The following is a 25481-nucleotide window of genomic DNA, read 5'->3' on the forward strand; positions in this document are numbered from 1 at the left end:
AGACTGCAGATAGGGATGAAGCTGGAGCGCTCACTGCAGCTTTGTGCTTTATAATTGAATTTACGTCCCTCTGTATCACAGGCATACATGAACTAGCCCCCAGTTTCTTATCCAAACTCTTATTTTTTGCAAAATATCTTTAAAATATTTGTTTCTGTTCTTTTGCATAAGAAGTCAAGATCTGATTCAGTACAGGTTCATCAGCTCCAATAGATTCATGTTAAAATAAGAGAAAAAATTGTGGGCCTGGCTTATGGTGTGCATTCTGGGTTGGGGAAGCTGTTTTTGTTACACACTCAGACATCTTAACTCCTTCCTGCCCCTTCACCCAGACAGTAAGTTTTAAAGATGTGTTGTTATAATTTTTTTTTTTTTTTTTTTTTTTTTTTTTTTTGTCTCTGAGTTTATTAAAGTGCAAATGTCAACCATGGAAACAGCTATCACATGCAGTGCAGTACACTGAGAACCACTTTCCACACCATCAACAGAAGGTAAAAGGCTTCTTTGTGATTATCTAATGCACAGTTACTTGCACAAAGGCCAAAACTGAACCCAAACTCTGTGCCCTTCCACAAAGGCTATACCTAGAAATAAATCTCAATTTCAATGAACCAGTCAACACAACCTTCCCAATCAGTTGACAAAGTACATAATGTCAAGAAGGATGGAGTAGTCATAGAACTCAGTATTCTCTTCTGAGCTTCATGTTAATGATATGTTGGAAGAGATGCTTATACTCAGAGCTTTTTAAAGTTCAGCATCTTAGCAGAAGAAAAATCATAAATATTCTTTATAATCCAAACAAAACCTTGCAATGGGCTAGTCTGGTTCCTATCTCAGAGGTGAGGATTGTCTGCCCAGAGATGCTGGGCCATGGGTACTACAGTTGTCCTGGGATTCAGTTTTGCTTTGCACTCTAAAAGAAAAAAACAAATGCATTGAGGTACAAAACACATGAATATAACATGATACAGAACACATGAACATGCTTTCAGCAACAAGAATAAATGTTACCATGTCTACAGTATCTACTTCACAGCTTTGTGAGATGAGGATAAATAAACTATTTCAAAACTTGGATAAAAAAAAAAAAAAACAAAAAAAACTTAGAGATGAGTCTTACAAATATTTTTTTTTTTTTAATTAAGGCAGCTTCAGCAAAAATTTCAAGGCTTTTTGTTGGAAACAGACTGTTTCTGTAACACTAAACATGCTTTGCATCCATAGTTCTGACTGACTGTCTAATTTTGATGCTTAAAACTAGCAAAGATAAGTGCATTACATATGTGCAGCATCAGTTCTGCTGCAAAAGTCAGTGTTTGGTCAACAGGAATAATGTGGGAATTCTGAAAATCAGTTCATCTTTCAGGCATGGAGAGAGAAACCTCTGAATGAACCTTTAAATCCATGTCCCAAGAGGCGGACTGGAAATTCAGAATTATAGGAAGCTGTTGCCTTCTTGTAAGTAAATGGTGAAGAGAAATCAATGAGGGAACGACTCAGGAAGCCAAAGGAAAGCACTAAGTGGAGAACCCATATCAAAGTAAGACCTTAAGAAAGGTGGCTGTAAATAGTTACACAAAAATGAATCCTAAAACTTTAGAATAAAACAATATAGAAGCTGGAGCAGGGATTCGTTTGGCTCACCTGAAGGGACGGATGTGAGATTCTTCCCCCCATCCCTCTCTGAACCAATACAAAAACAAAAAAAAACTGCACAACAAATGATACTTCAAGTTTTCAGGAACATGGCCTGCATGTCTCACCGGTATGATTCTGCGTGAGCTGCGAGATTTGTGCACCTCGGGAAATAAAGCTGCAGTTTCCAGCAGTCCTAATGTGTGTTGAAGGCACGATTTCATGTCCTGTGCTAGGGTCTCTCTTCCTTCTACATGGGTGCACAAAAGACTGATGGTAAAGAGCATTAAAATGAAACGGAGTAGACAGAACGGTTACTTTGTTCAGACTTCATCTATTCTGATATGATTTGGCATTATAATCACACAAAAAAATGTATATACAACAGATACGAATCAGTTGCTTCACTTTTTACAACACTGCCCACATCCCTGTGCTTGTAGACACCTTCTGAAAAGCTGAACTCAACACACATGCTGCATGTGCACTTCTAACTTATTAAACTAAAACCTCCCGCTGCCTTTGCCTGATTAGCTCCAACTCCTGAGAACCAAACTGCCCCTGCCCATACAATATACACATATATATATTTGCCAACTAGTACATTACAAGCTATTTCTGAATTAACTCACCAGGAGCTGGAGGTTAATGCTGGAGCCTAACTGACCTCTGCATGGTGTCTCTCTCCCGGCTGGGCTGAAGCAATGTTCAGGTGAATCTGTGGCTTGCAAAGCACAGCTGTCCAGTGGCTTATGAAGAATTGCACTTGGAGGAATTCAAGTTTGTTTAGTTCAAATACATCTACCCTGCTTTTCCTAATAGTCGTGCACGTACCAGTATAATTCAAATATCCGACCACAGTGTAACAGTGTAAAAGTTAAACTTTGCCTCCAGAAATTATAACTGGAGGTCAGTAGTTTCTTTGCTTCTGGGAACCAGAAAACAGCCTATTTGAGGGTTAAAAAAAATTAAAAATAAAAATGATGAAACCTCTCAGAACATCTCCAAATGCAGCATGGATTTAGGTAAGGCTGTTTAACGGAGAGTTTCATCTCATCTGTTCGCTGAGGAGGTCCTTCCACCAGCTCTGGGCTGGAGCTCTACGTGCTTACCACCTTGACCTACTTGCTTCAATGCCTCTGCTGAAAGTAGCTTCGTCTCTTTGCTTTTCTCCATATGGAAACCTGAGACACTCTTGTTGCCTTTTTGGCAGGACTGGTGTTGCAGACCCATACATTTAGTTAATGTTTGCATGGGTCTGAGAAGATGCGAAGTCCCACAAGGTCTTATCCTACCAGCTGGAAATCCCACGTGCCTCCAGGAAGCAAGTATTTCTTCCTTAGGGAACGTGCTGCTGCTTAGCACTACTAGTCCTGCTGGGTAGGAAATCCCAGAGGACAAGTGTAATTTTAAGGCGAGACATCAGTACATCTACACACCTCTGAACAACAGATTACATCTAATGCACGAGCCCATTATCAGCTGGGCCACAGTTGTTTCCAGGACAAGTGCCTTGGCAAGATGCTAAATTGTGAGTGATGACTTAAACAGCCTCTTACATTTCAAATATACTTCACAGCAGGGACACGGAGATTCCTAATTGTTTCCTAGATGGGAATTCCTGTCTGTACCTACAGCCACTTGTCCACCCTGTCCTGCTCCTTTCTGAGGAGCTTCTCTCCAACACCTAAAACATCCAGGTCTGTTTGCTTAACATTTGCTGGCATCTCAGCACTGATCCAAAAGCTCCTAAGGAGCAAGATGCTGGCCAGATTTGGCTCTAGGGCTTTTTCTTTTGTTTTGTTTTGTTTTGTTTTGTATGAAGGCTTCTGTATTCTCTGTTCTTTCTTATACTGGAGCACAGGAGATATGCATCACCTGATAGCCACCAGGCACACTGTCAAAGCCATCCCTCACCCCAGAGTATTTTATTTCATAACGATAATATAATAAAAGCTTATTACAAAACCTAGGAGTACTACAAATATTTCCAGTGTTTCTTTTAAAAACAAAATTGTTCTGCTGTCAGGTTTGTAATCCAAACACTGCCGTGTTGGATTCTGCATACAAGAACTTAACAGCAAAACGGATGGGTTTTTGGCAGCTTTCTACTTTGTGCGGCTTTTGGAAAAAATGGAGCTGGAAATTCACACTAGTGAGAATCAAAGTGTAATCTGTAACAAAAGTAAGGCAATTTTGTGTTTGTTAAAAAAAGGGACTTCAAGTTGAAAACGTCCACTTAACTGCCAGTAGATGGCAAAAATATCCTGTATTTGTCTTCATTACCTAAAATGATTAGTACAAAAGGCTTAACGTGTCTTTCTCTTCCTTGCTTCTCGTAGAAACTTTCAGAAAGTATAAATTAAAGTGCAACTGTACAAAAAAAACAATTCCTAGCAAAAACCATCTAGGGTCATAAGAAGCTATCAAAAAAATTGTTTTGTTTTGTTGTGTTTTTTTTTTTTAAACATCAAACGACCAAATTCCTGGGACCAGTAACATTGGTTCTCCTTTGTTTTCTTAAAACAAAACCAAAAAAAAGTATGAAAAAAAAAAAAAAAAACCACCCAGGATTTTTTGGCAAACTTTTCATAAAGCATTTGTTCCTTGACTGATTAGCCTATTATGTTCCTTCGCAATCAAGTAAATGGAATTAAATACCATAGCAAAGCCAAGCAGATGCCAACGCTGTCCATGAGATTAAGCCTATGCGATGAGAAGTAGTAACTCTTTTAAACAAAGAAGTCGTCACACACGCACTAGACTTTACCCTCAAATAACAAGAATTTTAACCTTAAAAATCCCCACAGTTTGTCTGAAAGTATAAAATCCTATCCTTCAGATAGTAAAGGAACAGTGAAATGTTCAAGATATCCCTGCCTTCTCCATGGAGCGGCGAGGTCCCAGCCCCTTCAGCATCAGGACAGCAGAGCTCTTTGTTCTCAGATCCTCCGGTGGGTGAAGGCAGGCGGCTTTGGCAGAGGTTTTGGGGTGGTGACGATGGCCAAAAGCTTCCTACGGGAAAGGTGAAAGGTAAATGTGCCAGGGCCATGCTGCTGGCTCTCGAGTGTGCAGGGAAGCTCCCCCTCCATGAGAATACTGAGGACAAAGTGCTGGATTTGGGGGGGGCCCGGGAGCATCCTGTCCCACATCTGCAATGGGAGCTTTGCACATCCCACCCCTCACCCTTCTTTAGTAGGGGAAAAAGAACAGAGGGTAGGATGGCACTAGAAGCAGGAGCACTTCAGCAGCTGCTGGTTTTAGGAGAAAAGCATTGCCAGAGGCTCACATCCTCCCCGTGCTTGGAGCAGCACAGAGGTTTCAACATGAACCTCGCTGCACACTGTGTTTGTCATAGAAAGAGATGCTTGGCCACAGCTCTGTAAATTCAGGATCAACCAGGAGGAAGGTGTCTACCAAAAAGTCAGTGATACGTTTGCTACTTTAAAGCCATGCCCATGTTTCCAATTTGGTTCACAAGGAAAAGTTCATTGTATACATTTCACCCAGGTCTAACGAGTGAAATTAAGTTATTCCTGATTTCCTCAATGCCTTGTTAGAGGGGACTGGATCCTTTGAGAGTACAAAGGAGTACATTTTGGATCTTTTAAAAAAGGAATTGGTTCTGTGTCGCAGGCTATGGAGCGGTGAGGAGGACGAAGGAAGAAGAAGAAAGAAGGAACGGCCACGTCGGACCTGATCCTCACAGTGCGATACCGTGTGCTGGGGGAGCGGTGCCTGGCTCAGCGAGCCAGAGCCATGATCAGGCTGGCGCACATCTCGAAGAAGTCCATGGTGTGGCTGCCCAGGCGCGGGGGCACCGAGGGGATGCTGCCCACGAAGGAACCGCTCAGGGACCCCATCAGTGACTGGCACTCGGTGGCTGCTGCGGCATCAATGCTCAGTCTCGGCCGGTGCAAGCCTGCAGCAGAGCACGAGCGCTGTGGGGTGGATGAGCCAGACCTCTGTTCCATCACCTCGTCTTCAAGGAGGAGAAAAAAAAAAGGGCAAGAAAAAATAAAAACACAGCATTAGTTTGGCATCCCTAACATGTTTGCTAAGGAACTAGTAATAGTAGTGGAGACGAATGGATCAGAAGGGCTTTAGGAGTTAGACTCAATGATCCTTGTGGGCCCCTTCCAACTTCAGATATTCTATGATTACAATTCTAACTGAACAGTACTGTGTGCTACAAAAGCATTCAGGAATGGAAAGAATGATTATTTTTCTTCCAAACCACCAAACTTGCCATTTTGTATGTTTTCCATCTCAAGTTGCACCATTTCCCACTTACCATCAATGCTTTTGAAGTCCAGGAGATAGCTGCGGTTGTCCACCTGGTACAGCTGCAGACTCATTTTCACGTAGTTGCCCGTCACTGGGTTCTTTCTGCGCACTCTGAGATGGTAGGAGTTCACCACCTGCAACATGCAACTGGCTTTAAGGAATACCATTCAAGGGAGCAAGAAGAATCCTTATTTTTTTCCTAAATACTAGCAAGACACCTTTTGAGGTAAATAAAACCAACGCAACAGTTTCTAAAAAGACTAATTATTTTAAAATAAGCAAATGGCTTCATAACCTATTTCCTCTTAGAATTCGTTTTTAAAAATGCTTCTTGGGGCTCTGATTCACCATCCCTGCTGGCAGACAAAGCCTTTGCAGCCTGTCTGCCAGGCACCAAGCTGACATTGTTGCTCCCTCAACAGCAGCAATGGCCAAATGAGCCACAAGGCCACTCGCACACCCGCATACGAGGACTGTGCCTGGGAAAACCGGGCAGGCTGGATGGTGGGGACCAGTAATCTCTCCCATCAGCACAGCTAAACTCAGTGTTCGTGAATCAGTCCTGAGCCATGCTACGCATTTTCTCTTGCCACTTCCCACCCTACAATCTGCTGCATCTCATTTGCAACGAGATCTTTTCTCTGTGCTATATTTACGAAGCGATTGCATGGATGGGAGAGCTATTTTGACTAAGAGCCACAGCTGAAGTTATTCTTAGGGTGGAAAGGACTATTGTGAAACCTCCTCGTACAAAAAAAGCTCCACTGCCTACATAAAGGCGTTTGCCTGAGTCGCTTCGCAAAACTACACCAGAAATACATTAGGTTTGTTAGCTCTCCTCAAAGCTGCGCAGCTAAGAAATGTCTGGCTCTTGTAGGCATGTGCATCTGGAGACAGTCCATCTCTTCACTGGTGCCATGAAAGCAGGCTTCTGGGCGCTACTTAGCTTTAAATACGTAACAATATTATCAAAATAAGGAGGAGATATGAGGCTTTGATGAAAGCCTGGGATCCAGCTAGGATGCAGCTACCAAACACAAACAGCATTTCCTGCAGGCAGATGCTCGCTACTGAGCGAGATGAAGGAAGGTGTGCCAGCATGCTTGAAGGAGCAAAGCTGCATGGGCACAAAACTTGGGCATTTTCTAAGTGCTGAAGTGTGACATTCAACCTGCAAAACCCTCTGGACCTGGAATGAGAAGAGTGACTCTGGTGATGAAGATCTAGGCAGAAATTCTCCTATCTTGGTCCTGATGCTTGCACAAGGCTGCAGCAAAAGGCCAGAAGAGCCCACACCCACAACTGCAATTAGTTTTAGGAAGCTGGACCCTGTAGCCATAGTGAGGACTCGCTCATGGGTTTACTCATCCGAACATGAAAAAGATTGTGACCAAATGCTGCGTACCTCTGCTGAAATATCTGAAGCAAATATTATCAACTAAAATGTCATTTGGATTTAAATCAGGCTTCAAGAAGCTCAGCCCTAAACCATGGAAGCAATGTCTGGAAACACATCTGGTCACTGCTCTGGCTCTGTCAAGGAAAATGCCACCACATCAACGATACAAACAGCTTCAGTGTGGCTTCTGCCCCCAAACACCCCAGCATCTCATCTGGGCCTCTTCTATGATGTAGCAGGTTTACAGGGCAAGGTTTTGGTAGTGGGGGGGCTGCATGGTCCCACATGGAGCAGATCTCCACGCTGCAGCCCGTGGAGGAGCCCCTGGTGGAGCAGGTGGATGTGGCCTGGAGGAAGCTGTGGCCCATGGAGAGCCCCTGCAGGAGCAGGCCCCGGGCCAGAGGTGCAGCCCGTGGAAAGGAGCCCACGCAGGAGCAGGGGGCTGGGGGGAGCTGCTGTCCGTGGGGGACCCATGCTGGAGCAGTTTGCTCCTGAGGGATGGACCTCATGGTTCCTGAAGTGCTGATGCCTCTGGGCAGCCCCCACAGGATCAGTCCAGGAAGGACAGCATCCTGTGGGAAGGAGCCCATGTGAAGGAGCAGCGGAGATGAAGCATCAGGGACTGATGGCAGCCCCCATTCCCTGTTCCCCTGCACACTTGGGGGGAGAAGGTAGAAGAGGGTGGATGGGGAAAAGTTTTTTTTAGCTTGTTTTTAGTTCCAACTGCTCTAGTCTGTTAGTAAAATGCAATGAATTACATTAATCTCTGTACACTGAGTCTCTTTTGCTTGTGACAGTAATTGGTGAGTGCTCTCCTTGTCCTTACTTATACCCATGAGCTTTTTTCATCGTATTTTCTCTCCCTGTTCTTTTGAAGAAAAGGGAGTGAGAGAGGAGTGTGGTGGAGCTTAGCTGCCCATCAGTGTGAAATCACCACATAAGAAGGAATAAGGGAACACGTATCGTGCTATTTCAGGACACGTGGCTGCAATGGCCCAAGCAGAAATAATGGGACTTGCTTTTCTTGGGAGCACTCGAGATGACCTCGCAAGGAATTAGCCACTAAAATTAGAAATGTAACCAGCTCCTCTTATCCCCACAGCTAAACAAGGCAGAATTATCTTTCCAGCCAGAGGCTTAGGGCATTCAGGGAGAAAACGCTTATTTCATGCCATAAATAAATGGCATGGATACTGAGCCACAGCCAGCATCTTCACACAGTGTGTTGGTATAAATAAGCACTAGCAGGGATGATCACAAGGTGTGGGTATTTGTTTGGAAACAGGTGAGACTGACACTACACTTTTACTAACATTGTTGATCAACTCAGGTCATAAGAAAATAACCCTTGAAAACCTCCCTACAACATATTTCCTACCTTCCACTCAAAATCCAGCTGTTTCATAGCGCGGTACACCTCGGCCATAATGTCGTAGGGCTTGCTCTGGCTGCGGATCCCCAGATGCCACTTGGCCTTTTTGACAGTCAGAGGTTTGGGCTTTGTGGTGTTGAGTGCATCCAAAGGGCACCGTGCCTTGGGGCTGTCTGCTATCAAAGGTGGCATCCGCTCGGGGTGCGGCTTCACGCCAGGAGGGATGTGCATGGTGCTGTCATCCATGAAGGAGCCAGTGGGGGGACTGGAGGCGAGGTAGAACTCACTGGCTTGGTTCATGATCCTCCGGTTGTCGATGACGAGGTGGTAGGCGACTGCCAGCTGGTCCTGCGGGTCACCACTGTACAGGCTGTTCATCACCTCTGACTCGGTGCATTCAAACTTCTCACAGACCTCCCGAACTGCGTCATCGTCAATGACAGTGGCGTCATAGGAAGGGTCCTCTGGGAAGAGGTAACTGGGCAGCTCTTCCTTAAACCATTCGTGTTCCCTGGGGAAAGACAGGTGCCACTGTCAGCTCTGGGCAACCACTGATGCCACTTTGGTGAAAAACTAGATATTTTTTGTACAGGAGAGGAGACGGAGAAAACGAGCTCTCTGGCTGCATATCTCTGGATGAGAAATGGGGTGGCTGCATGTACCCCACACAGGTTGCTTGGTCAAACTAGGACTAATCCTCAGACACAGAAAGGGGAGCTGGACCTGGTCCTGCATGGTTCCCCCAACATTGCAGCACTGCGGACACACAGCTGCTTGCTCACCTGCCTCTGCAGCAAGAGGCAGCACTTAAAAGACACTCATGCTTTTTCATTCCCATGGGTCTGATAGAGATGCTGAGACTCAGAACTACCCAGGCCCCCAATTCCCATGGATTTACAATGAAGTCGATGATAATTAAGTGGGTAAAAGCCACAGAGAGCCTTGGTGCCATGTACCAACTGTAATCTTACCATGTGTGCTGCAGCTCTAACATGTAATTAAATCCTCCAGTCTTAAGGACTCAAGAGATAAAAAAAAAGGCGTTTATGATCTGAATTTTACTCAAATGGTTAAATTACAGCCATCAATTGCAAAAATATATCAAAAAATAGGAAGTCCTGAAAGTGTCTGTAACATTTATGTATATGCTTAGTGTACCAGCTACATGTAACAGCTACCATAAATTTCATGAAATGTACATATTGGGCTCAAGTTTTACAAAGCTTTTTTAAAATTACCGAAGTCCTGTTTGCAGTCATGAACTTTTAATGATATCTGAAGGCTCAAATATCTGCTTAAGAGCCCACTTGTTCCCTTTACCTTGAATACCCACAGTGATGCATGCTGGCAAAGGCTCATGAGCAGTACACTCATTGACTACACAAGAAAAGGATGCTGCATTTAAAGATAAACCATTTGCTCACATTTTAAGCTATATCTGATATTTTAACATTAATTTAGTAATTCTTGCATTCCTCTTAATTTTTTATTGAATGGACATTAAATAAATTGACTACCCTTTTATTCTGAACTGGTATCCTGAGGGATATGTTCTTAAAATAAAATACTGAAAAATGGTTGATGAATATTAAGTTCTTAGGATTATTGTGTTATAGACCTGGTTTTCCTAAGGACTTTTAAGACATTTTTGACGTTATTTTTATCATGCAATAACACAGCATTATATATATGGAAATGTATACATATATATATAAATTATATATATGTATACACACACAAACATATATACATAAAATTGCAGGAAGTTACCTATTGCCCTTTTTTCACATACATTGGTGAAGCCACTGAGAAAGAAAGTCACCACCCCAGGTTCATCATCACCCACCTCTCCATCAGCACAGAACATTGCAGGAGGGTACCAAAATTAAATCCCTCAGGACAAAACCCAGCTGGATTAACTGACTACTCCTGTAAAGCATGCTGTGGGCTGACCTGATGTCTTTGATGGTTGCTCGCTTGAGGGGGTCAACCTGCAGCATGTGCATGAGCAGCGTGGCAACAGAGCGGTTGAGGTACTCTGGGATGTAAAACACACCTCCCCGGATCTTCTTGAAGAGTGTGGGGACGTGCTCGTCGTCGAAGGGCAGCGTGCCACAGAGAAGGGCGTAGAGGATAACGCCACAGCTCCAGATGTCCACCTCTGGGCCAGCGTACAGCCTGCACAAAGACAAGGGCAGGAGAAAGGGGTCACCCCTCTGCCCACCTCCCACTCTGCTCTCCTTCCCTGGGCCCAGCTACCTTAAAAACCTATCTAAGCCCAAAACCACACAAGGGTGATAGGCAATGACCTGCAGAGCTGGTGCTGGCTGACCACGTTCCTCCATGGCGTAAGGAGCAGGTATGTGAGTGTCTCCCCCAGACCTATGGAAAAGCCAAAACCCGCATTTCCAGGAGCTCTGCCAGGTTGCTTGTTCCTTTGCCCCCAGGGCCAGGCAACTCAGCCAGCAATTTCTATTCATTCAGAGAGGCAGATTAAGTGGCAGTAGATACTATATCTCTTGAGTGTTTATTTTCAGTTGAAGTTTGTGTGCTGGTATGCAAGAGCTCCTGCTTCCGACAAGCTGCTAATGTGCTCCCTGGCATCACCATGTCAGGACACCCCAAATATATGGGTTTTGCTCCTGCTCTCCTGCTCAATTTGTTTGTTGCTTTTTGCTACAACTGATGCTTTCTTAGAGACTCTGGGAGGCAGTGCTACCCTGGGGCTGAAAAATCAAAATGGACAGGGGGAAATGGAAAGACAGAGGTCCGTTCATGAAACCTAATCATCCTGCACTTGCTGCTCTTGAAAAGCTCTGCTGCAGCCACACCTGGTATACAAAAAGCACCAGTCGTGTATGCTGTCATTCTCTGAATGCTACCAGAGCACCAAAACACTGCCTTTGCTTCCAAGTGTGAGACTTTCCCCACTGAGTCCAGCAGCGAAATTAGGGCATTTTGAAAATGCACTTATCAGTTAGCCACCCCTTGGTCCTGCCACTGCGTGCCAGCTTTCAGTAGATAGGAGGCCAGATTTTTTGGCTGGTAGTCACATTGTTTGAACAGTGGTTGGATTTTTAATACCAAATGAGGCATCCTTCAGTTACGCTGAAATCCAAGGTCTCACATTCTGGACCTGCCAAGGCAGCAGAGCTCTGGAAGCAGCTCACCTCCTCCAGCCTGCCATACCCACCCCCAGAGGTATATTTACCCTCTGGCAGAAACGGCAGATCATTCCTCTCCCCCACAAACACAGCTCTCGTATGCTGTTACAGATTTGAGGAAAGGGCAGCTTGGCACATAATTCAAGGGTATAAATCACAGGAGTCACTTCACTGATGCTGTGAGCGGTACTGATGCGGGATGGCTGCAGGAAACACTGGTTGGTGAAAAAGTGCCACAGGCAGGTTTGGTGTTGCTTTTTTTCCTTACTTTGCTTGTTAATAAGCAGTATTGCCTCTATCCTTGGAATGATTACACTCTGCATACCAGGACCTGTAGGGACTAAATACTTCTTGTTAATCTCCCAGGTGCCTTCTCTCTTACATGAACTCAAAAAGAAATGCATTTCTGGCCTTTATTGAAAAGGACAAAGAGATAATGTTAATATTTTTTGGAATCACAGCAGAGTTTCTGGCATTGTGCCCCTCTTGACAATGAGGATTTGCTTGCTTTCATATATAGAGCTGTAGTCACAACAGGCTTTTTGGATGCTGGTCTAGTTTCTAGGATACTCTGCCAACACATGCGCCTGTGTAAACAGGCATAAAATAGTCACAATCACAACTTCAAACAAAATGCTGGATTTAAAAGTTATAGGTATAAATATACTGGACTATGAAAACTAATGTTCATGCAAAGGATGATTAAAACATATAGAGCAGATACTAAGGAGACAGGCAGCCTGAAAGACCACGCAGAGGGCTGTAAATTTGAAAATCTGTGTTTATAATCTGCACTATGCCATTACAGAAAAGTAATGGAAATCGATGTAGCTTAGATTCTTGACAGAAAAACACGGGAGTTAAAATGTCTGTATCAATGTGACAAGACTGAACTCAGCCTTGTAGCCTGAGTTCAAATGCCATGTGCATGCAGATGCTGCACACTAGCAAGATGCAGCTCAGATATGCCACTGCACTGGCGTTTTGTCAGTTCAATTCATCAATTCAAAACAAAGCTATGACAGCTGAACCTACTGAAAAAAAAAAAAAAAAAAAAGAGCCTAGCTTAAGGAACCAGAAGCCAAGGATTTTCAACACAAGAGCTTAGCGGTGTAGGGAAGAAAGTAAAGAACATACTGATTGCTCTCATAGTGAATGGTTTTTCTCATTAACATTGTGTTTTACATTATAGGTGGGCAGGAGAGAAGGGGGTGGCCTGAAAGAGCCTTTCCAACTGAAACCTCAGTATTTGCATTCAAAGAGCAATTTCCATCCTCTTTAATTAGCAATATAAACAGTAAACATCTGCTATTAATAATTTCTCCAGAGTAAACAACTTTAGCAAAACATGTTTTGCTATTACAGCCATTGAGAAATGTAATAACCGAGAAAACCTTATTATTTTGCTAGTAGATTCACCCAAACATAAAACACAGACTGGAACCATTCAGCTGCTTTTACTAGATGTACAAAGCTGTTTCCAATCCCAAGAGCAAATTTAAAGATCACGTACTCACATGTGCTCTGATTAGAAGTGGCATGTCCTACCTTCCAGAGATGACTTCAGGGGCTGCATAATTTGGGGAACCACAGCTGGTGCGAAGAAATTCACCATCTGACATCATGTTGGACAATCCTAAAAACAAGATGTTCGCTACATATTGACATTTGATGTGAATGTCCAGACAGACGAGACTCAACAGAGGAGGAGAGATACGGCAAGTGGAGGGGGAAATTTGACATCATTTAGGCAGAAACCTCTGAGCTGCTTTGATAATCCTTAATATTTTCTTTTCACATCCATACAAGGAATATTGACTCCAAGCTAGCTTTGCTTCTCTGAGTTGCAAAGCTCGGAGCCTTCTTTAGCAGAGGAAGAGAGATATAATTCACTCCAGAGTGTGTTGTTTATATGGGAATTGTGTGGGGTTGTGAAATTTGTAAATCTTTAAAAGGATTTATCACTGCTAGAAAAGACTGAATGGGACTGAGCTGGTAACCCAGCTTTTACGTTGGATTTCAAACAGTAATGCCACTTAAAGACTCCTGTTACTGTTCATTTGGAAAATGAAGTGAGGCCAAGAGCACATGGCCATACTAAGGAGAACACACATGAAAATAAACATATGCAGCCAGCTCACCCTGGAACTAACTGTGATGAGTCTGTCTTAAACATAAATTAACTAAATCTTTATATTAGGTGATTATAATAAAACATAGTGAAGATTTGCAAATGACCTTGCTTCTCCATTATTAATGCAAGCACAGAAGCAGCCTACAATAAGTAATCCCTGCTTTTGCTAAGAAGCCAGTGTTTATAACTGTGGGCTTTTCAGGTAGAGAAACTGCTAGTGGTTATGAAAACAGACTCTGGGTTTTGTAAGGCGTGCTACGCAGACACGCTCCAGCAAGCGGCTTGTAGCTGGCTGCATTTCTGGAATGCTGTTGGGGTCACATACCAAAATCAGCTATCTTCGCATTCATGTGTGCGTCCAGCAGCACGTTCTCCGGTTTCAGGTCTCGGTGGACAACCATGTGTCGGTGACAGTAATCCACTGCAGAGAGAATCTGCTGGAAAAGGCGTCGAGCCTCTGCCTCTTCAACCTGCAGAAGCAAGGGGAAACCGGCCTGAAGGCTGCGGGGCTGGCAAGGGGAGGTTTGCCTTAGCAAGGAGCCAAAACTGTTTCACAGAGCGGAGACAAAACTATAACATGCTTGTGACCACGCTGGAACCAGGAGCAGCAAATGAAGCAAATTTCCCACTGGCATTTAATAACGTGCTTGTGTTTTCAAGTGATATAGCCCAGAACTGGGGGTAATGAGATGAAATTGGAAAACTAAATTTGGCTGAGCTGTCAAGGAGAACCTACTGGTGACACCTATCAGGCAATAGCCTGCTTTCACAAGGGGACAGGCTCTGTTGTACAGCATATGAAGATCAAAACACTGCAGAGGATGCTACAGGGATGATGATACTGCAGTGATGCTACAGACAGAAAATCTACATATAAAATGATCAGGAGACTTATTGTTTATGCTGAAGACTTCCTAAATATTCCCTTCGTGAAAATTTAGTTTCTGAATGTGAGAGTTCAGAAAGGATCCAAACTGGTCATTGGACAGATCCAAGTGGGCAAAATCAGAAATTATGCTGGAATCAGAACTGTATATAAAAACATAAATTAGTTAGCTCCGTCTACCAGTGCAATAACCTAAAAAAAATAAAATAAAATTGTAAATTGATTGACTTTTTGTAGTATAGAGAAGAAAATGGACTGATCCTTCACCCGAAGCCTTATTCTGGATATTCATTTTAGTCCATTTTTGTCTCTTTGACCTGAGACTGCTCCCTAACTATGAGGATGTCCACAAGTGATTTTCTCTGTAACCATAATATCATATTTCATGCACTCAACCTATTCCTCAGATGATTTATACCCAGTAGGAATACTGTCATTTGAAAATGTTGTTCAGATAAGCCACATCCTTAAAAAGTCTTCAAAAAGTCTGACATGGAGCCAAGGGGGAGTCTGGAGGAGGAAAATGACTGGGATGGAGACCACACCGAGTGCTCTTTCCCTCCAATGCCCTGCACACACGTAAATCTGCTGCTGAACCAGGGGGGTTTGACAGGCAATCTATAGCGAAAAATTAAAAAAAATAAATATATGGTAGTTTTCCAAATATTTTCGCTAAGCAACACGTTACCTTGGATATTTTGGTTTGCGTATCGAAATACATCACAGAATGTTGCAAAAAATGGCACACAACTTTTGTGCAAGGCGAGTACGAGACGCTCCAGATGGGATTGCTGTGAAGCAACTTCTATTTTGGGCCTTAACCTTAACCGTGTTCCCTGTAGCAGCCGTTTTACTTCTAAACATCATCCTCTTCCCACACAAGTGTTTGGGCTGACACGGTACTGGCACTTACGCGTCCATGCTTACAGATGTAATCAAATAATTCTCCGCCAGATACATATTCCATGACCATGAAGAAGTCTGTTGGTGTGCTGATGACCTGGTACCTTCAAAAACACAAGGGGAAAATAGAACAATAGTAAGAAATGGAAAGGCTTTTAAACAGATTATTAGTGTCCCGTCAATCCTTAAAATAAGCAGTGCTTGGATCTTGCATTTATAATTGCTTTCCATTTCTGAAAAGCCATCTCTTATTTCAAGGGGCAAGTCAGGATAATCTTTCACTTGACTATGAAAGAATCTCTTTTACAGATTTACCTTCTTCCTTCAAGCTTTTCAATAATCCTCTAAAATCTCTGCCAGAGAATCCTATTGCAATTAGGGCTGTCCTGACTTTCAAATTTCCATTTTGGCTATGATCTGCAACAAAATCTTCAGAAATGAAGGCTTTATTAAAATGGGGATGGGAATGGGGTATATTTGGTTTCCCTCTTGGTGAAGATAAATAAAGGAAGTCTAGACACTAGAGGGAGCTGCCCTTGGAAAGGCATAGAGACAAAGATGAGTGCTCCAGATTAATGTTATTTTTCAAACATTAAACTCCTTTATATTCTAATGATAGGTGTGTGGGGGAAAAGAGTATCCCCATTGACTTGCAAATTTACTCTCCACCTCCGCTAAACGATCCCAGAGTGCCACAAATGCACTTCAGTTTCCCAGCTGGCAGAACCTAACGGTGATGAGCTGCGGTCAATGCAGCTGTAGTAATTCATAGCAGCACCAGCCGAGGTGCCCTGTTTTAGACAGGTTATTTGCCCCCCCACACCCTTTTTTTTTTTTTTTTTTTCCACAATTGGTAAATAGATTTCAAATTATTTTCAGAGATCAGCAAGTGAACAGGTGTTAGTTCAATAAGGATCAATAGGATCAACTTAATTTTTCTGAAGTGCTTTGCACCCAGACATCTAAGTTATTAGTAGCACTAATATTTCTTTCATTTATATGTAAAGTGATGGGACATCGCAACGGACTGAAAGAGGAGGCTTATGTACTGTAGTCTCCTCCTCACGTCTTTTCTTTATCACTGTATTTCAGGATTGCAGTATTTACTGTAGGACACCAATGTTTTTAAACTGGTTTTAATTTCTAGGCTTTAAAAGGTTGTTTGATAAATGTGTGAGCGGGACTTGCAGGATACTGCATGCACAGCTGAGGACTCTTGCTGGCTTTTTTGTAAAATAATACCAATGTGTTCTCCAATAAATCCAGGGAACTGTGAAGTTACTCTAAAGTCAACAGTTGCTGCATGGTTAGTTATTTAACTGTAGGGAGAATTTGTTTTCCCTTGCCTCTAAGTCCCAGGTATTTGCTATATCTCATGCCAGTTTTAAGGCTGACCTAAATGTCAACTTATCCTCGCAGTTACCATTCAACAGCTTTCTTTTATAGAAATGCCAAAGATATTATCAAGTGCCTCATTAATGTGGACTGGCTGCACAAACTGGGGATTGAGAAGGAATCCCAGAGGCTGCAGTGCAGGTGCTGATTTACAACTTAAATTCAGGTTCATCAGAGTGGCAATGTTGAAAACTTATGTCTGAATAATAAATAAATAAAAATGTTCCTTTAAGCTCTGGATAATCAGGCCATTAAAACATAAATCCTATTGAATTCAGGCCAAAGCTTCACTCTAAGGGCCTGGCTGTGCTGTAATTCCTCAGGCATGATTCTCAGTAGCTTCAAGTCCTGAAATACCAACCCAAAAAAGGGAAAAATCACAGAAATTTCATATAGCATCCCAACACAGGAAAGTACAGATCCTCAGATCCTCTCCAGGCAACTTTGTAACGGCCTCAGCAAGGAAAACAGGATGTTTTGTGCAACTTTAGCTAAGCCAAACTTGGTGCGGGGACAAGTCTGATGGCCGGTATAATGGCCCAAACTCCCAATGGTAGACACATTTTCCATCATTTCTCAATATGTTGATTGTGTCCCCAGGCAAATTAGCAGGAGGATTCTCAAAAAAACATTTGGCTCTAAAATGCAAAAACTTGACCATGCACCTAGCATCCTCTACAACTATAAGCCTTCTGTTGAAGCCAAGTCGCCATGTGAAGCCTTTGCAGATGGCGCAGTAAGGTGAACACATGGAAGAAAATGTACTTACAGTTTGATAATATGAGGGTGCCGGAAGAGTTTCAAGTTTTGAATTTCTCGTTTGATCTTCCCAACCACATCCAGGCTGCGTATTTTCTGTCTGTTTAGTATTTTTACTGCCACTTTGTGCCCTGTCAGCTGGTGTTCGCCAACTAAATAGAAAGAAAGCATTGCAAAGTCACTAAACAGAGAACCAAGGTTCACATAAGCAACTTAAGATACTGAGACAGACAATTTCTAAGCAAAAAGCAACTCTTGAAGGGAAAAAGCAATAGAACTTGGGATGTTCTGCATGTAGTCTGGATATTAGGACTTTATTTTCCTCAGATTTCCTATAGGTATTCTTCATGTTTCTTAAGCCATCTTTCAGAGAGAAAAGTTGGAACCAAACACCCAGGAAAGAGGCAAGTTTAAAGGAAGCAAAATGGTGCAGCATTTCATAAAATGCCTTAACTAAAAGAGCAGAAATCAGTGCCACGATATATAAATGACTTTACAACTAGATTTGGCACATTCGTAAAGCAAATCCCAATAGACCTATTCAAAAAGACAATTTGGATAAAGAATGACTGAGTGCTTAAAAGTCAGCTTGTGTCTCTTCACTTTATTATTTTCCCATTGAAGTGCAGGAAGAAAAGAGGGGACTTATCTGCAAAGTGAGTTACTGGAGGTGTTCATACCCAAAGCTAATTTGCAAGGATTTATAGCACGAAAAGGTTACAGCGATCAGAAGCAGATATATTTAAATGGCAGCAGAGAATCTCCACTGTCACGCATGGGTTGAGTAAATCCCTGATAAACCAAATCTTAAAACTAGAACATCACGCTTCTTTAAGAAAAAAGATATAGAGATTTTTCCCTGCCCAAAACAGGACTGCGGGATTTGCATTACTAAAATGAATTTCTATTTATACTTCCTTAAGTGTGCTTCTTGTTTTGATGACAAGCAGCAGGAACACCACGCTGGAGAGTAAGAGCTCCAGCAAATTCTGCTTGTAGAAAAGACACAAACTTTAATATGTGTTTTTATAATATCCACATGGTGCACTTACAGTGATGCTTATCTGTTGCACACATCAGGACAAACAGTGACCATAATCTGGAGTAGCACCACGGTTACTGGTGTAATGGCACTAATTTATCAGTAATGTAAAATGAATTCAGAATTTAATCCATTTGCTATCAACAAATAGACTATTTTAAAAAGGAAAACAATTGCTCTGTGTTGCAGGAAGCAAAATTTATAGTCAAGTTAAACTGCTGAAACTGCTTGAAAACTGTCCATCAGGTGTTTACATCTAAAAGGGTTCTCTGGCCACAGGCTACCCCTCTGCAGTATCTCAAGGTGTGACACTCAAAAAGGTGGCATAGAGATGGCTTTCTAAAGACTGTGGGCAAAACCTGCTTACGGTACATATCTGGTCTCTCTAATCATGAATATTACCCCTTCAATAATAACATAGAGCACAAGGAGTTAATAATTATGAGCGAACCCTGTTATTATGTTATTAGAGTCTGTAATTTTGGAGCCTTTAACGAGGTGATCAGAAGCAACCTGCATAAGCAGGCAGCCTGAGAAGGACCGGATGGCAGCACCAGCACTGCTCAGGGCACGCAAGGTCACTATTATTAGCCACGAGATAAGACCTGCCGGAGATTCTTTCCTCAATAAGAGCATCCTAAAAATAAAACACTTTACTGCCCTTGAAAATTAAAGCACCACTTTGCATGTCCATTTTATTCCTCGTAATACTTAAACTACCAGATGAAATGAAAATAAACTCAGCTTTGCAGTTTGGATGCAATTTAGGGATTAGCTGAGGGCTGAAGTAGGGAGGTAATTCCTCCCGTGTGGTACAAGGAGAGCACTGAAAATAGTCGGAGGAGGCATTTTCCCTGGTGATCCTCGGGGATGGGAGAGCAGGGCAGTGCTGGACTTGCCCCGCTGCAGGGAGGCTGTGCTGGAGCAAAACTCTGCAAAGCAGCCTGTGTGCAAGGGGTGCAAAAGCCTGCCCCAGGTTTACTGGCCAGGGCACAGCTTCTTCATTCACTGCAAGAAATCTTCCCCAACTTGCTGTGCTTTGGCCGATAGTAGGCCTGCAAAAGGCGCCGACCTCTCCTTGCCCAGGTTGTCAGGGTTTATGCACAGTACACGCTGCACCGAGGAGGCTGGGGAAGGCAGAACAGAGGGGGAGCAACAACTGCAGCAGGTGTCTTCAAGACATTTGACTTGGTTGACCTTTGTGCTGCAATACTTCTGCCCTCTCCTTCCCTACCTCTGTGGCTGGGAATGCAATACACTGCATTTTGAAAGCTGCCCTTGCTTCATTTAGTCCCATTCAAGAACTGTAGTGCACTAGGGCAGTACTTGGGAAAACGAGGACCAGCAAAGCAAAGTGGCTTATGGCAGAACTATGAAGAAGACTCAGATCACTGCCATCCTTTGTTCAAGACAAGTCTGTCTGGCCTTACCCCAGTATATACTTCAGGGGAAAAAAAAAAAAAAAAAAAGCCATTCCCGGAATGAATAATTATTGTTTTTAAACTACTGCCGAATAGTTCATCTTCTTTCCACCCATGACAAACAACACTCAACTCTGCAAAGGTTTTCTAGTTCAAAGACATCAATAATTAAAAATAAACAGTCTATTTTGTAATCCATCTTTTGCTTACAGTAAGCATTAGATACAGAGATATTATTGTTTCGGTCCCCAGTGGCTTGTTAAGCCTACTCGAACGTCTTGAGAGAGACAAAGAGAGAATATAATTTGCTATGTGGTGGGTGTCTTTTAAGCCTTTTGGGTCCCTCCTGCTGCAGCCTGCGGACACGGGAATTTCCACACATGGCTCTAGGGACAATTTTCCCCTCTGCTCACTAAGTTTCCAACCCAGCACACACCGGGGGCACGGTGCAGCCCTGGCACGGGAACACCAGCAAGTCCCACGTGCTTGGGTAGGGCTGAAAGCCATCTCTGTGCTTATGGGTTTGTCCTTTCCTGGTCCCTGGGATGGTGGTGCTGAGGGAGCCTTCTCCTTCCTTCTCCCTCCCTGCCCGGATTAAGAGCCCACGGGGAGGAGGGAGGGCTGAGCAGCAGTATTAGGAGAGGGATTGGTGCACATCTCGTCTTTTAGTGGCAAGTGCTCTGGTAAGCTCCCCCGCAGCTTAAAATCAGCAACCAAGGCTCCTTCAGGGCAGGTAGAGGAGATGGATTTGACCTTGAGATGAGGAGCAGCCCTGTGTACTGAACAGAGGCCTTAAACTCCTAAAACTGGCACCAAACCAGACGTGGTGCGAGTGTCCTCAGCCACTACAGCATCTGCTTACACATGGGACTGCCTGGGGACAAGAACACTTCAGTATCAGATGCTACTAGAGAAAGAAGAGAAGATACAACCGAATGAGTTTCTGTCAGAAGACCTTTTTTGTTTTGTTATTTTACATGAGAAAAAGATAAGGATGAATAGTGTTTATCTTGCAGTGGGCCAAGAAAATCACTGAAGCCCCTTGCCAGCGTGGCTTTTTACATGAAGCCCACCTCTGGGTGTGTGTTTGGCACAGCTCAGGCAGCACAAGCACTTATGTTTTTTGCAAATACTTTACAAGGACTGTAAAAGTTTGGGGAAAGGAGAGAAAACTCCTTCCCTATCAGCTGTGCTGGCCCTTATCTTAGCCTGAAGTTACAAATGAAATCAATCCAAAGCATATATTTAGCCATGACGTATTACTCCTGTCCCAGTGCCACTTGCTCATATGTTCTGTCACCGTTCCTCTCCCTTTCCTTCATCTGTTCAGGCTCTTCTAGTTGATCATCCTCCAGTGCAAGGTTTGTCCTTTAGCAGCAATGGAAAACAGGACCTGACCCTGCCTCGAGCCCTACGAACAGATATAAACATAACCCAAGATCTGCAGGTCCCTGAGGGACCATGAATTGATCACTTCGGTGGCCAAGAAGCATAGGTACAAAACCACCAAGTGGCCACCTGGGATGCTGAGCATGACACCGCAAGAAGAAACACTGCAGCAATTCCTCCTGCTGCTCCTTCCCGCTGCTATATTGCTTCCCTAAGCTCCAAATCCACAATACGGACACCTCAGCTCTATTTTCTGCAAATTCATCTCATCTTGAGTGTAGAGGTCAGGGGGAATAACTATCACCAGCTCTCCCTGGATTTGGCAAAACCCTGTGGCACCAGTGGCAGCTCCGAGCCTTCCTCTGAAGCCTGCAGTCCATCCACACTCACATCCACCACCTTCCTCCCCTGTAACAAGTGCTGTATTCCCATCAGCTCTTCCAACTGGGATTTCAGCATTAGCACCAAAATCCTGCTCTCATCTCTCAACCTATCTGCTCCCCTCACCTCGTGCCTTGTGTGGTCTTCCTGTAAATGAGATTAAGGAACTGAAGGGGCTTAAAAGTAACTATTTCTTTTAGCTTTCAGTGAGGCAGTATCATGCACCAATGACACGGGCAGCGTTGAAGTAGAATGAACATCCCAACAGGGCAGCAGTGACTTTTGCTATCATACCTCTGGTTTCTGATAGCTGGAAGTGACTCCTCAGCTCCAGCCACAAATTCAAGCTCCGTTAGCATCCCATCGCCACTAAATCCTCCCCCCACCCTTCCACTGCCATGTTTCTGCTTCCTTAATACCTTCACGGTTGGAAATTGCAATTTATTATTTCTTAACCATGGAGAGTAAGGCAGAAAAAGTGCCTCTCGCAAAGTCTTGTGCAAGGCAGGTTGAAGAAAACACATCAGCAACAAGAAACGCGGCACGGATGGCCCCAGCCTGCTGAGTGCAGAAGCAATTATCACACACAACGTACACAAAGCTTGAAGCAACCAGGAAAAAAATCTCTTTGCTTTCCCTGTGTTTTCTGCTAAACACGGTGAATACGGTCTTTTCTAAAGCCCATTAGATTAAAACACCACAATTCTGCACAAACAGGAGATGCAGTTTCTATGTCTCGGTTTCCAATCTCACATCCAGATTTCACCTGTCAAACACCAACTGCCATCACAGGCAAAATACTATGTGAAAAATACACAAGTATAGCGCGTACTACTTACTCACATAAGGCTTTGAGTTTAGAAATCATTTTTGTGTTATTTTAAACGCACCTATGAAACTGTTCTTAACCAAAGCAGGGAGATGTATGCGCTGGGAGTGCTGGTGCCAGCTACTCCTGAAAGGTAGCTAAGGAAAACAGGCTTTGTTGGCAGGCTTAATTTGGTCCGCAAGAAAAAAAAATGCTCTTGAAACACTTTTTGAGGTCCGCTGGCATACAGGAGTGATTTAAACAGTCCTTACTGTTAGAAATATTTATTCTGATAATTCTTTAGTCGCTAATTTGTGGTTTGGGATTAAACGCAGCAATATATTTTTAGGGGCCTGATTAATGGTCACAGGTGGATTTAGCTCCAGCGGTCGAGGTGTTTTCTCTCCCCTGCTGTCAGTTTTGGTTTATTTTAATACTCCGGCCGCTGAGTGCGGGCACATCTCCTGTCTGAGCAGCCTCTGGGTGCTGCGGCAGCCTCCCATGGCAGGGCAGGGGACAGCCCAGCGGGGCAGATGCTCCGCACCAGCAGTCTGGAATCACAGCTCTTCATTTCCCTTAGATAACAACGTTTTATAAAGCTTTTTAAATGTATTTATTTATTAATATCATGACTCAGTGTGAAAATGGCAGATTTGGCAGGAAAAAGAGAAAGAAATCTTGGTGTCAGGTAAAGCAAAGCTGGTGTCTCTCTTGAGTTGCCCTCTCTGGGGTGAATCCCAGGGGACCCTCCCGAGCCCCAGCCCTGTCTGGCCGCGGGGCTGCTCGCACGGGGAAGGGGGGTGGACAGCAAAAAGACCCCCTCTCTCTTCCTCTTCCTCGCACCCCCCCCGGCTCGAAGCGAGCAGGATAAGCAGCCCACAGCCCGTTTTCCATGCAAGGGTCGGCAACGCCGACCCTGCCGCCCAGCCTCCCGCAACGCCGGCCTCCCGCCGCCGGTTCAAAGTTTTGCTGGGGGCACCGCAGGCGCTGGGGGCAAGGGAGGGGGCCACAGCCTCTGCTACCAAAGGGCCAGCTTGGCGCTCCCTCGCCCCTTTCCCCCCCACACACCCCCAATTTGCAGGGGCCGCCCCATCCTCTGCGCCCACCCGGCGCGGCGCCAGCCTCCGCCCGCCCCCGGGATGCAGCGCGGAGAGGGGGCGATGCCCGGGGAGGGGAGGGGGGGGGAGGCGACACGGGGCGACACGGAGACCCCCCCCCTCGTCCAGCCAAGCCCCCTCCCCTCCCTCCATCCCCTCCCCTCGGTACTCAGCTCTTGACTTTGCCGAAGGTGCCGACCCCCAGCGTGTCACCCAGCACGTAGTGGCCGATCTTCACCCGCCCGTCGTGCTTCTGCTTCTCGGCCATCTTCGCCCCCCGCCGGCGGACCACAATGCGCAGGGCTGGCCCGGCACGGCACGGCTCTCAGCACGGCTCGGCACGGCTCTTAGCACGGCTCGGCACGGCGCAGCGCAACGGGCGTGCGCAGCGGGGAGCGGCGGCGGCGGCGGCGGCGGCCCGGGCTGGGTGCGCGGGGGCGGGGATGGGCGCGCCCGGTGCTGATGGATAGGGTGGGATGGGATGGGGTGGGATGGGATGCAGCTTCCCGGGGCTGAGGCCGGCCTCAGGGATACCCTCGCCGGGGTGCACCTGCCTGCGGGTGTCCCCCGTGCTCGGGGTGGAGCCCCGAGGAGGTGCCGCTGCCTCCCCGGTGCGCCCTACCCGGGATGCGCCCCCTTCCTGCTGGGGAGGGTCGCCTTAGGGTGTCCCCTCTTCGGGGGGCTGCTAGCTTGGGTGGAATTTAGTAGGGGGTTTTGTCTGCCTGGGGGTGGCAGCATCCTGGGGGTGCAGGAGCCTAAGAGTGATGCTGGCCTCAGGATGCATCCTGCTTGCATGGGATGCTATTTGGGGTGAAACCTGCCTTATGGTGCATCCCTTTTGGGGTGCATCTGTGTGAAAGTGACACTGTCCTCTGAGGGACACCCAGCTGAGGGTGGCAGTGTCCTTGGGGTGCACCTATTTGGGGGTGTCACACCTGGGTAGCACCCATCTGCCCTCGGGGTGTGTCCTCTTCTGGTGCACCCTCTTTGGGTTGATACCCCCTTGTGGCATACCTGGCTTGGGGTGACACCCAGCTTGGGCAGCAGCTGCTTGAGCCTGACACCCTGCTTGTGGTGACACCTTGCTTCAGGTGACACCAGCTAGGGGAATTGTGTTGGGTCCATAAAGTGCATCCCCACAGGAGGGATGCTGTGGGGCAGGAGGCATGGCCCAATACGTGCCCTGTGTGGCCTGGATGTAGCTTGGGCTGGGAGATGAGATGGGCAGGTGGAGGGAAAGGATGAAAATAATCAATAATGGGCAATTAAATAACATGGGCTGGTGAGGGTGAGGGGAAGGGAAAGGAAGGGAAAGGCTGGCTTTGGGTGATGGAGGTGCTGCCTGCTTCTAGCAGCTGCTGGCTGGGCTGTGGGGGCTGCTGTGAGGTTCATGCTTGGCAAAACAG

The 25481-nt window shown here is 45.1% G+C and overlaps 1 protein-coding gene across 1 annotated transcript; it reads right to left on the minus strand.

Moving 5' to 3' along the window:
* Positions 1-4211: 4211 nt before the first annotated feature.
* On the minus strand, positions 4212-24343 carry PRKAA2 (protein kinase AMP-activated catalytic subunit alpha 2). The gene is made up of 9 exons (XM_032192792.1): positions 24250-24343; positions 17948-18089; positions 15794-15887; positions 14320-14464; positions 13409-13496; positions 10650-10874; positions 8703-9207; positions 5933-6059; positions 4212-5620 (listed from the first exon to the last, which is right to left on the minus strand). The coding sequence occupies exons 1-9, from the start codon at positions 24341-24343 to the stop codon at positions 5382-5384; spliced, it is 1659 nt and encodes a 552-aa protein (XP_032048683.1). The 3' UTR covers positions 4212-5381.
* Between the last annotated feature and the right edge of the window lie 1138 nt (positions 24344-25481).

Source organism: Aythya fuligula, chromosome 8, assembly GCF_009819795.1.
Source record: "Aythya fuligula isolate bAytFul2 chromosome 8, bAytFul2.pri, whole genome shotgun sequence".
NCBI lineage: Eukaryota > Metazoa > Chordata > Aves > Anseriformes > Anatidae > Aythya > Aythya fuligula.

What these genes read in the sequence shown, in the direction of transcription:
- PRKAA2 (XM_032192792.1), bottom strand. Translation starts at nt 24,343, where the DNA reads ATGGCCGAGAAGCAGAAGCACGACGGGCGGGTGAAGATCGGCCACTAC. An exon ending in ACATCTGTAAGCATGGACGC is followed by an intron (nt 14,465 to 15,793) that starts GTAAGTGCCAGT and finishes TTGCTTCTGCAG; the next exon opens with GTTGAAGAGGCAGAGGCTCG. An exon ending in GGACTTCAAAAGCATTGATG is followed by an intron (nt 5,621 to 5,932) that starts GTAAGTGGGAAA and finishes TCCTCCTTGAAG; the next exon opens with ACGAGGTGATGGAACAGAGG.